Source organism: Phocoena phocoena, chromosome 9 (genome assembly GCF_963924675.1).
Source record: "Phocoena phocoena chromosome 9, mPhoPho1.1, whole genome shotgun sequence".
In the NCBI taxonomy this organism is placed as follows: domain Eukaryota; kingdom Metazoa; phylum Chordata; class Mammalia; order Artiodactyla; family Phocoenidae; genus Phocoena; species Phocoena phocoena.
The window spans coordinates 91328211-91340282 of record NC_089227.1 but is presented as its reverse complement, the minus strand read 5'-3'; the positions used below and the strand labels follow the sequence as shown (position 1 = coordinate 91340282).

General features: G+C 40.2%; 1 protein-coding gene across 1 annotated transcript in view; it reads left to right on the top strand.

Moving 5' to 3' along the window:
- Window positions 1-11772, top strand: part of KIAA1549 (KIAA1549 ortholog) — a 147282-nt gene extending 135510 nt beyond the window's left edge. The window contains exons 19-20 of the mRNA XM_065883799.1: window positions 3031-3176; window positions 11521-11772. Of these exons, the coding sequence (XP_065739871.1) occupies window positions 3031-3176; window positions 11521-11772 (398 nt within the window). The remainder of the gene's footprint in view (window positions 1-3030; window positions 3177-11520) is intronic.
- Window positions 11773-12072: the final 300 nt, after the last annotated feature.

The following is a 12072-nucleotide window of genomic DNA, read 5'->3' as shown; positions in this document are numbered from 1 at the left end:
CCCAGCACCCAGCACGGCTGAGCTGATATTCTGACAAGGCAGTTGGCTGGTCGGCCTCCACCAGATTGCCTGAGACCCAGTCTTGTGCCCCAGATTACAAATCACTGTTGCATGTCATGAAACTTCATCCCATGAATAGTTGATACTATGAACACTGATTTGTGCATATCACTCAGTGTTCCCCGAGCTCTTTCCATTTCTTTCTTTTTTTTTTTCTTTCTGTTTCTTGTACCGCTACTCTAAAAAGTCCTCAGAGTTCATTATTACTCTGTCTTACTGCATTTTATTACCAGGGCTCAGAGCCCATCTTTTATTTTCCTAGTTCATTTCCTTCCTTTTGGAGTCTGATGCTTTAATAAGAGGAGCCATTACATGTTAAATAATTTCTTTTGCTATTTTCTCATTTTCTGGAGAATATACAGTTTTATAATGTCATCAAATAACTAGTTTAGGCCAATTCCAAATTTGCGATAATTGATGGATAATTATCCAGTATGGTCTTTTTGGCAGTTCTTGTATTTTGCATTGTCTGTCAGTCAATCAACAAAACAAAGAATGTATCCTGATAGCCTACATGATTTCCCATACCTTGCAGGTGCTGTGCTTTGCAGTGGGTCTTGTTTCCCTTATTAATTGTTTTGTATTTGAACCTTGTTGCATAGCACTTATACCAAACAATATTCAGACATATTCATTTTTAATCTGGAGGAATATAGAAATTATATGTATGAAATATTTGAAGAGGAAGTTATTTTCTAATAATTTGCCATAAGGGATTAAATTGTGTATAAATTTGAAATGGAAAAAATACTAAGATATACTAGAAAAGTTACTTTTCTGACTATGTAAAATTATCAAATATGTATATGTCTAAAAATTACCAAAAGCAAAAGGAAAGTAGTACCTAGGAAGATTTATAGCAGATATGACCAAGAGGTAATCTTATTATAGAGAATGGCTCATAAATTGATAAATGGGCAAACTGCAAAAGATAAACAGGCAAAGGACAGAAAGAAGGAATGCACAAAAGAAATGTGTGTGTACCATATGAAAGTAAACATGAAAAATGTCCAGTTTTGAAAATGATTAAAGAAATGCAAATTAAAACCATGATGAGCCACCATTTCAATCATGAAATTGTTTTTATAATAATGTGGTAAAATTAGCATTCGGTTTCTTTATCTGTACAACGGGGATAACATTAGTTCTTACCTCTTATGGTTATTTGATGATTGAAGAAGATAACAAATGTAAAGTGCTTAAAATAGTGCATGGCATACAACAAATTTTAACAAATATTAGCTGCCATCATTATTACTATTGTATTATTTCCGGTGATGGTGTAAATCGTTAAACTTTCGGAAAGCAGCTTGGCAGTATAACTTCATGAGCCTTTGATTTGGTAAGTTTGGGAATATAGGCTCCCCTCACTGAAGAAATGCAAAAAATTGGAGAAAAACTACATGTACAAAGATGTTTATTGGAGCATTATTCAGAATAGCAAACAACTGTGAGCTCCCTCAATACCCAGTTATAAGGGCATCAGTAGTAAACTGTACAGCTATTTAAAATGAAGAGCTCAGATAGAGCCAGAAAAAGGGAATTTAAGATTTCCTGGTTGCCTCCTATGCATTTGGTATTTGACCTATTTTATCTCTTTTAATCCTTGAAATAACACTGTGAGGTAGACTTTTTAACTTCATTTGAAAAGTGAGGCATTGAGGCTAGCTGGAGTGATTACTGGGTGTCCAAGGTCACAGGACTTGTCAGTGGCTGAGCTGCAATGCAAACCCAGGCTTGCTCGGGTTGATGGGCCACTTGAATCATGGGGGAGCTTGTGCTGTCTCGTTAAGTGAACAAAGCAAGATACAGAATCCTGTCTGAACTATGACTTCAACTACTGTTACAATTTTAATACAAAGGTATGCTTTTCTCCCTATGCAGCTGTCTGAACCTTTATAAGTGATGGGGAACACTGGGCTGCATTTCTGTTCTTTGCAAGATTTGCTCAAACAATGTCTGTTGGGCAAACAGTACTGATAGTTCTAATAGTTTTAATACTGTTATGAATCTTCAGTAACTGACAAGCACTCCTGCAGAGTACGTTTTTAAAAATGTATTTGATTAACAGAGGCTGTTAATTAGGCAACTAGAGTAGGAGTAGACTTGAAGACGGAGGGGGCCACCTCCCTTATCTCTGTGAAAACCCTGAACCTTTGTGGGACCAGTCTGAGCATCACAGATGAATTAGACGATCCTAGGAGCATTTGTAAATTGGTATTTTATTTCACAGTGTTTAAAGATCTGTTTTTCCTCCCTCCATCTGTTGAAAAGAGATATTTCCATATGCCGAAGTTGATGGGGGAGAAAAATACGTTGTTTAAAGCCTGGCTTTCACAGTCACACAAGGCCATAGCGAGTCTGAGTGTAGAATGAGTGCTAGAGATCATCTGTCTTTGCTATCAGTATACCTCAATGAGAAGGCTGGGTGGGTGGCGTTAAATTTTTAATTATGATATGACTAAGTTATGAAAACAATGTGAGTGTAACAAAAATGTACTTTAACATTCTGAATTCACACTCTGCCTGTTAAGGAAACAAAAGCATATTGTATTTTCAGCTCCTTGTGAGTCTGAAAGCCATAAGCAAGAACCAGGTTTCAGCTTCTTCATGGCACCAACATCTTTCACCCCTTTTTTCTGAATAGATAAGGTCATCCTTATTTGTAGCCTCTACAGAAATGAACGGAAAGGCCCTCTGTTATGCCCTTTATTCCCAGTCCTTGGATGTCTGGCTGGGAAAATACGAACATCACTATTAGCCACTGTATTGAAAGGAAGTAAAACCCTGCAAACCCGGAAACTCATGGTCTGTTTTTCTTAGGAAATGTCTTCTCTGGAGGTAGAATTGGTGCCACGTTTGAGCAATGCTCGTATCCCCAGGGCGTGCTGTGGTCAGAACCGAAGTGTCTTACTGGGCAGCCTCACCCCCCTACCAGTGTTCACTGGGCCACTCACTGTGTTCCTCCAGGCTCCCAGATCCAGCACCTGACACAGGTGGGAATTGCCAGCAGAATTGGAGCTCAGCCAGTGGAGATCCACCCAGGCAGAGGCAGCCAGTATGGGGGACCAGGCTGGCCTTCGTACGGGGAGGAGGAAGCTGGCCGGAGAGAGGCTGTGAGTACCTTGTGTTGGGATCGTCATTGAGAATTCAGACATGATCACTTAGTGTAGCTGCTGCTGCTTCTGCTCGGGGGATTTCTTTTTAAAACCTACATAAAGTTTTAACTCCCCTCACTTTTTTTCCCCTTGAGTGTGTTTTTTTCTTGCAGTTTGTAGATGGTAAATTCCCTCTGACCAGAGTGCAAGAGTATTGGCATTGAAATTTGGGAAAGTATATAATTTTTCTTGAGGTAGCTTTCAGGCTTGAAGTAGTGAGTTTTAAAAAATAACTTAAGAGGGTGGAGTCAACATGGTGGTGTGGGAAGACACCAAGTTAGCGTCTCCTCACAACTACGGCACCTGCTGGCTGCTGGTGGGGACCCTGACGTCCAAGGAGACGGGAGGAACCCCCAGGTGAACCGGTAGGATGTGGAGGGACAGAGGGGGGAGGAGAAGTGGAGGCCAGGTAATTGGTGCCCCTGAGGCTGGGGAGATCAGGAGGGGCAGGTGGGAGGGGCCCTCCAGGAGGTGCGGGAGAGGAGCGGAGGGCGATTGCCCCGCCCACTCGGGCATGGGGAGCCTGCTGGGTTCCCAGATGAGGTCCCCTGCCCTCTGAGAACAGGGTTGGGGGGCACGCCTGGGCCCCTTCTGTTTCTTGAGCCTAAGCCCTGCCCCCCACAGCCCCCAGGGCCTTTTCCAGCCCTGTGGGTCCTCAGCATAGGCCCCGCCCACTGCCCAAACCTAGCTCTTGCTTAGGCCCCGCCCTCCACAGCCAAGGCCTTTTCCCTGTTTTTTCTTTTTTTCTTTTTTTTTTTTTTTTCTCTTTCTCTTCTCCCTCCTCCTCTTTTTTACTATTGTGGTTCCATTGTTCCTTCCGGTTGTTGATTCATCTATATTTTTATTTTTATATTCTTTCTAACATATCTGTTAGTTTCCTAGTCTAATTTTATTTTTTACTTTGTTATTGTTCTCTCTTTTTTTTTTTTTTGCCACCCCACGTGGCTTGCGGGATCTTGGTTCATGAGCCAGACACCGGGCCGAAGCTCCTGCGGTGGGAGCTCCATGTCAGAACCACTGGATAACAAATAACCTCAGACCCCAGGGAGTATTCATTGGACTGAGGTCTCACAGAGGTCCTCATCTCAGCACCAAGACCCAGCTCTACCCGATAGCCTACAAACCCCAGTGTTGGAAGCCTCAGGCCAAACAACCAGTAAGACAGGATCACAATCCCACTCATTAAAAAAAAAAAAATGAGACAGCCAAAAAATATGTCACAGATGAAGGAACAAGGTAAAAACCTACGAGACCAAATAAATGAAGAGGAAATAGGCAATCTACCTGAAAAAGAATTCACAGTAATGATAATAAAGATGATCCAGAATCTCAGAAATAGAATGGAGGCACGGATTGAGAAAATAGAAGAAATGTTTAACAAAGATCTAGAAGAACTAAAGAACAAACAAACAGATGAACAACACAATAACTGAAACGAAAAATACATTAGAAGGAATCAATAACAATAACTGAGGCAGGAGAATGGATAAGTGAGCTGGAAGACAAAATGGTGGAAATAACTGATGAGAAGCAGAATAAGAAAAAAAGAATGGAAAGAAGACATTCTCAGAGACCTCTGCGACAACACTAAACGCACCAACATTCGAATTATAGGGGTCCCAGAAGAAGAAGAGAAAAAGAAAGGGTCTAAGAAAATATTTGAAGAGATTATAGTCGAAACTTCCCTAACATGGGGAAGGAAATAGTCACCCAAGTCCAGGAAGCACAGAGTCCCATACAGGATAAACCCTAGGAAAAACGCACCAAGACACATATTAATCAAAGTAACAAAAATTAAATTCAAAGAAAAAATATTAAAAGCAGCAAGGGAAAAACAAAAAGTAACATACAAAGGAACCCCCATAAGGTTATCAGCTGATTTTTCAGCAGAAACTATGCAGGCCAGAAGAGAGTGGCAGGATATACTTAAAGTGATGAAAAAGAAAAACCTACAATCAAGATTACTCTACCCAGCAAGGATCTCATTCAGATTCGATGGAGAAATCAAAAGCTTTTCAGACAAGCAAAAGCTAAGAGACTTCAGCACCACCAAACCAGCTTTACAACAGATGCTAAAGAAACTTCTCTAGGTGGGAAACACAAGAGGAGAAAAGGACCTACAAAACCAAACCCAAAACAATTAAGAAAATGGTAATAAGAATATACATAATAATAACCTTGAAAGTAAATGGATTAAATGCCCCAACCAAAAGACACAGATACAAAAACAATACCCATATAAAATGGGTCTGAATGGATACAAAAACAAGACCTATATATATGCTGTCTACAAGAGATCCACTTCAGACCTAGGGACACATACAGACTGAAGGTGAAGGGATGGAAAAAGATATTCCATGCAAGTGGAAATCAGAAGAAAGCTAGAGTAGCAATACTCGTATCTGATAAAATAGAGTTTACAATAAAGACTATTACAAGACAGAGAAGGACACTACATAATGGTCAAAGGATCAATCCAAGAAGAAGATATAACAATTATAAATGTTTATGCACCCAATATAGGAGCACCTCAATACATAAGGCAAATGCTAACAACCATGAAAGGAGAAACCAACAGTAGCACGATAATAGTAGGGGACTTTAACATTCCACTGAACACCAATGGACAGATCATCCAAACAGAAAATAAGGAAACACAAACTTTAAATGACACAATAGACCAGATAGATTTAATTGATATTTATAGAACATTCCACCCCAAAGTGGCAGAATACACTTTCTTCTCAAGTGCACACGGAACCTTCTCCAGGATAGATCACATCTTGGGTCACAAATCAAGCCTCAGAAAATTTAAGAAAATTGAAATCATATCAGGCATCTTTTCTGACCATAATGCTATGAGATTGGAAATCAGTTACAGGGAAAAATCTGTAAAAAAACACAAATACATGGAGGCTAAACAGTGCTCTGCTAAGTTACCAAGAGATCACTGAAGAAATCAAAGAAGAAATTAAAAAATACATAGAAACAAATGACAATGAAAACACAATGACCCAAAACCTATGGGATGTAGCAAAAGCAGTTCTAAAAGGGAAGTTTATAGCAATTCAGTCTCACCTCAAGGAAAAGAAAACTCTCAAACAATCCACCCCTACACTTAAAACAACCAGAGGAAGAACAAAGAAAACCCAAAGTCAGTAGAAGAAAGAAATCATAAAAATCAGAGCAGAAATAAATGAACTAGAAACAAAGAAAACAGCAGCTAAGATCAATAAAACTAAAAGCTGGTTCTTTGAGAAGATACTTATCAAGAAAAAAAGGGAGAGGATGCAAATCAAACTTAGAAATGAAAAAGGAGAAATCACAACTGACTCTAGAAATACAAAGGATTATAAGAGACTACTACAAACAACTATATGCCAGTAAAATGGACAACCACGAAGAAATGGACAAATTCTTGGAAAGGTACAATTTTTCAAGACTGAACCAGGAAGAATTAGAAAATATAAACAAACCTATCACAAATAATGAAATTGAAGCCGTAATTAAAAATCTTCCAACAAACAAAAGTCCAGGACCAGATGGCTTCACAGGCAAATTCTATCAAACATTTAGAGAAGAGTTAACACTGATCCTTCTCAAACTCTTCCAAAAAATTGCAGAGGGAGAAACACTCCCAAATTCATTCTATGAAGCCACAATCACCCTGATACCAAAACCAGCAAAAGATATCACACAAAAAAATTAGAGACCAGTATCACTGATGAAGATAGATGCAAAAATCCTGAACAAAATACTAGCAAGCAGAATGCAACAACACATTAAAAGGTTCATGCACCATGATCAAGTAGGATTTAACCCAGGGATGCAAGGATTCTTCAGTATATGCAGATCAATCAATGTGATACACCACATTAACAAATTAAGGAATTAAAACCGCATGATCCTCTCAATAGATGCAGAAAAAGCTTTTGACAAAATTCAGTTCAAAATTCATTTATGATAAAAAAACTATCCAGAAAGTGGGCATAGAGGGAAGCTACCTCAACATAATAAAGACCACATATGACAAACCCACAGGAAACATCATTCTCAATGGTGAAAAACTGAAAGCGTTTCCACTAAGATCAGGAACAAGACAAGGATGTCCACTCTCACCACTTTTATTCAACATAGTTTTGGAAGTCCTAGCCACGGCCATCAGAGAAGAAAAAGAAATAAAAGGAATACAAATTGGAAAAGAAAAGTAAAACTGTCAGTGTTTGCTGATGACATGATACTATACATAGAGAATCCTAAAGATGCCAGCAGAAGACTACTAGAGCTAATCAGTGAATTTGGTAAAGTTGCAGGATACAAAATTAATGCCTAGAAATCTCTGGCATTCCTGTACATCAACAATGTAAAATCAGAAAGAGATATTAAGGAAACAATCCCATTTACCATCGCAACAACAACAACAAAATACTTAGGAATAAACCTCCCTAAGGAGACGAAAGACTTGTACTCATAAAACTATAAAACACTGATGAAAGAAATCAAAGATGACATAAACAGATGGAGAAATATACCATGTGCTTGCATTGGAAGAATCAATATTGTGAAAATGACTATACTACCCAAACCAATCTACAGATTCAGTTTAATCCCTATCAAACTACCAATGACATTCTTCACAGAATTAGAACAAAAAATTTTGCAATTCGTATGGAAACATAAAAGACCCCGAATAGCCAAAGCAATCTTGAGAAAGAAAAATGGAGTTGGAGAAATCAGGCTCCTTGACTTCAAACAATACCACAAAGCTACAGTAATCAAGAGAGTGTGGTACTCGCACAAAAACAGAAATATAGATCAACAGTACAGGATAGAATGCCCAGAGTTAAACCCACGCACATATGGGCACCTAATTTACGACAAGGGAGGCAAGAACATAACAGTGGAGAAAGTACAGCCTCTTCAATAAGTGGTGTTGGGAAAACTGGACAGCTACATGTAAAAGAATGAAATTAGAACATCACCTGACACCATACACAAAAATAAACTCCAAATGGATTAAAGACCTAAATGTAAGACCAGACACTATAAAACTCTTAGAGGAAAACATAGGAAAAACACTCTTTGACATAAGCCACAGCAAGATCTTTTTTGACCCACCTCTTAGAGAAATGGAAATAAAAACAGAAATAAACAAATGGGACTTAATTAAATGTAAAAGCTTTTGCACAGCAAAGGAAACCATAAACAAGACGAAAAGACAACCCTCAGAATGGGAGAAAATATTTGCAAATGAAACAATAGACCAAGGATTAATCTCCAAAATATACAAACAGTTCATGGAGCTCAATATCAAAATACAAACAATCCAATCTAAAAAATGGGTGGAAGACCTAAATAGACATTTCACCAAGGAAGACATACAGATGGCCAAGAGGTATGTGAAAAGATGCTCAACATCACTAATCATTAGAGAAATGCAAATCAAAACTACAATGAAGTGTCACCTCACACCAGTCAGAATGGCCATCATCAAAAAATCTACAAACAATAAATGCTGGTAAGGGTGTGGTGAAAAGGGAACCCTCCTGCACTGTTGGGAATGTAAATTGATACAACCACTATGGAGAACAGTATGGAGGTTCCTTAAAAAACTAAAAATAAAGCTACCATATGACCCAGCAACCCCACTACTGGGCATATACCCTGAGAAAACCATAATTCAAAAAGAGTCATGTACCACAGTGTTCATTGCAGCACTATTTACAGTAGTCAGGACATGGAAGCAACCTAAGTGTCCATCGACAGATGAATGGATAAAGAAGATGTGGCACATATATACAATGGAATATTACTCAACCATAAAAAGAAACGAAATTGAGTTATTTGTAGTGAGGTGGATGGACCTTGAGTCTGTCATACAGAGTGAAGTATGTCAAAAAGAGAAAAACAAATACTCTCTGTTAACACATATATATAGAATCAAAAAAAAATGATGCTGATGAACCTAGTTGCAGGGCAGGAATAAAGATGTAGACATAGAGAATGGTCTTGAGGACACAGGGTGGGAGGGCAAAGCTGGGGCAAAGTGAGAGTGGCATTGACATATATACACTACGGAATGTAAAATAGTTAGCTAGTGGGAAGCAGCAGCATAGCACAGGGAGATCAGCTCGGTGCTTTGCGATGACCTAGAGGGATGAGATAGGAAGGATGGAAGGGAGGCTCAGGAGAGAGGGGATATGGGGACATATGTATGTGTATGGCTGATTCACTTTGTTGTACAACAGAAACTAACAGTATTGTGAAGCAATTATACTCCAATAAAGATCCATTAAAAAAACTTAAAAATAATAAAAGCAATTTTCATTATGAAAAGTCTGCAAGAGGCCTAAGAAACAGTTACTTTTCCTACCATTTTTTTCAATTATGGTAAAATACACAGCATAAAATTTACCGTTTGAACCCTTCTTAAGTGTACACCTCAGTGGTTTTAAATATGTTCGTAATATTATGTGACGATCCCACCATCCATCTCCATAGCTCATTTCATCTGAAAACCTGAAACTCTATACCCATTAAACCCAAACTCCCCATTCGCCGCTCCCCCCAACTCCAGGCAACCACCATCCTACTTTCTGTCTCTAATTTTAACCTTTAAGGAGTGTGTTTGAACCTATAAAATCTGGACTTGATCTTTGGTGTGATCACTATATAAATATTCATGATCTCACCTACCTCCTTGCTCTCCATTTGAGCTTTGTTGTTGGTTAATGTCATTTCCATTATAACCACCGTGAGTAGGTGCCTTTGCCATAAGCCAACTGTTTGGGACGTCGCAATACATACGTCATCTTTTGGAGGCTTCTTATCACTGTGGTCACTCCTTGATAGGAATGGAATCAATATGAGCACCGGTAATTTCTACAAATGCTTTCATTTTTCTCAAGAATTTTATACCGAAGGGGATTAAATTAATGAATTTGACAACACAAACCAAAATAATATTTTTTGTTTTATCCTCATCACTCTGCCTCAGCTTTCGTTGCACTTACATGCTTTTCCAGCAGATACACTAAATTCCCTTGGTGACTGGATGCTTTTACTCAGTGGAAAGAAATTAACTTTAGGATATAATGTTCCCCTGAAGGACACATGGCTATCCTTATAGTCTCAGGTCTCTGCTTTACATTTGCTGACAGTTTGCTTTTTCTGTGCCCAGCTTAGTTTCATGAGGTGTTCTGGGTTTTCCCGTCAAATCCGACATGCACTTTTAGAGGGCCTCTCGGTCGTGATTTGGAGAAGTGAAATGTAGAAGGTTTTCTAGGGCTTGACTGTCATGTTTACCAGGCTATCAGGTTGCTCTTCGCACAAGTGAAAACACAGACGTAGTGTGTGTGTGTGTAAAGAGATTTTTCACTGAAAAAATATGGAAAAAGATCACTGAAAAGTATAATTCTTTCAAAGGAATGCTCGATCTGTATTTTGCCAACATCAGCAAAACTATTGTATGTTTTGGCGCAGATAGCTTTTTAAAGAAAAGGCTCTACAGAGCACTGATACACAGACACACGGACAGACAGGGTGGAAGATGACTTTGTGATCTCGTTGCTGTCCTGTGGGCCCAGTCTGTGTTCTCATCATACCTTCCTTGGGCTCTGGACTCTGAGCAAAGGCAGTTGCTGTTCCTGTCGGTCGGTCTGCCAGTATGTGCTTATCCCTTTGAGCAGACATCATCATCCGACCTTCCCATCCGTGGGCTGCTCTGACCTCCCTCTCTGTCCAGCTCTTTAGGGCCCTTCCTGGTTCCCCAGCAGCCCATTCACTTCCACACACGGCAGTGCAGGGATTAGCCAGTGGGGCCGACTGCACATTCATTCTTTCTGTCTGTCTTTAAGCAAGTGCTTATAGGCCCTTGTTTTCTGTTTTTTTAAAAAATATTTATTTATTTATTTAGGCTGGGCCAGGTCTTAGTTGTGGCATGTGGACTCTTAGTTGTGGCATGTGGACTTCTTAGTTGTGGCATGTGAACTCTTAGTTGCGGCATGCATGCGGGATCTTGTTCCCCAGCCAGGGATTGAACCAGGGCCCCCTGCATTGGGAGCACAGAGTCTTACCCACTGGACCACCAGGGAAGTCCCTAGGGGCTTGTTAAGTTCATGGGCTTCTTTATTGTACTGCTCTCCCTCGAGCAATTTGTCTGCAGTTACTTCTCTCCATCCCTGTCCTGGGAGGCTGAGTTGTTGGGTGGGAGATGGGCGGAGCACGTCCAATGCCAGTTTGCATCTGATCTTCCCTTCTGTTTTCACGTGGGAAGTACAGTAACGTTTGCCATGTTTTTCAGACACATGTGCTCGGACATCAGGAGTATTCATCACCGCTGTTCCAGGTGCCAAGGACTTCAGGTCGGGAGCCCTCGGCTCCTCCTGGGAACCTCGCACACAGGGGGCTGCCGGGCGCCGGGCTGGCCTACCCTGCCAGCTCCACGGAAGACCTCCAGCCCAGCCACTCCTCAGCCTCTCTCATCAAAGCTATCCGCGAGGAGCTGCTCCGGCTCTCCCAGAAGCAGACCACCGTGCAGAACTTCCACAGCTGATCGGCCTCACCTTGCAGATTTGCCAAGTATCCGCTTCCTGTGGAAGCAAGACTAAAAGGAAATCAACTGAGCAGGTGTTTGGAAGAGGACAAGCATCTCCTGGGCTGAGGGCCCAAGTAAGGGAACAAGTTGCAATTGTAAAAGATGCCATAAGTCACGTGACAGCTCATGATGCTTTTAATACGTTGGCAATTTTGTGACCACCTGGGTTCAGTTGAAAGTTATGTACTTTTGGCTAAAAGCCAGCAGCACTTCACGAAAGACAAACCACGATTCTAAGCTAATGAAATGACTAAGTTA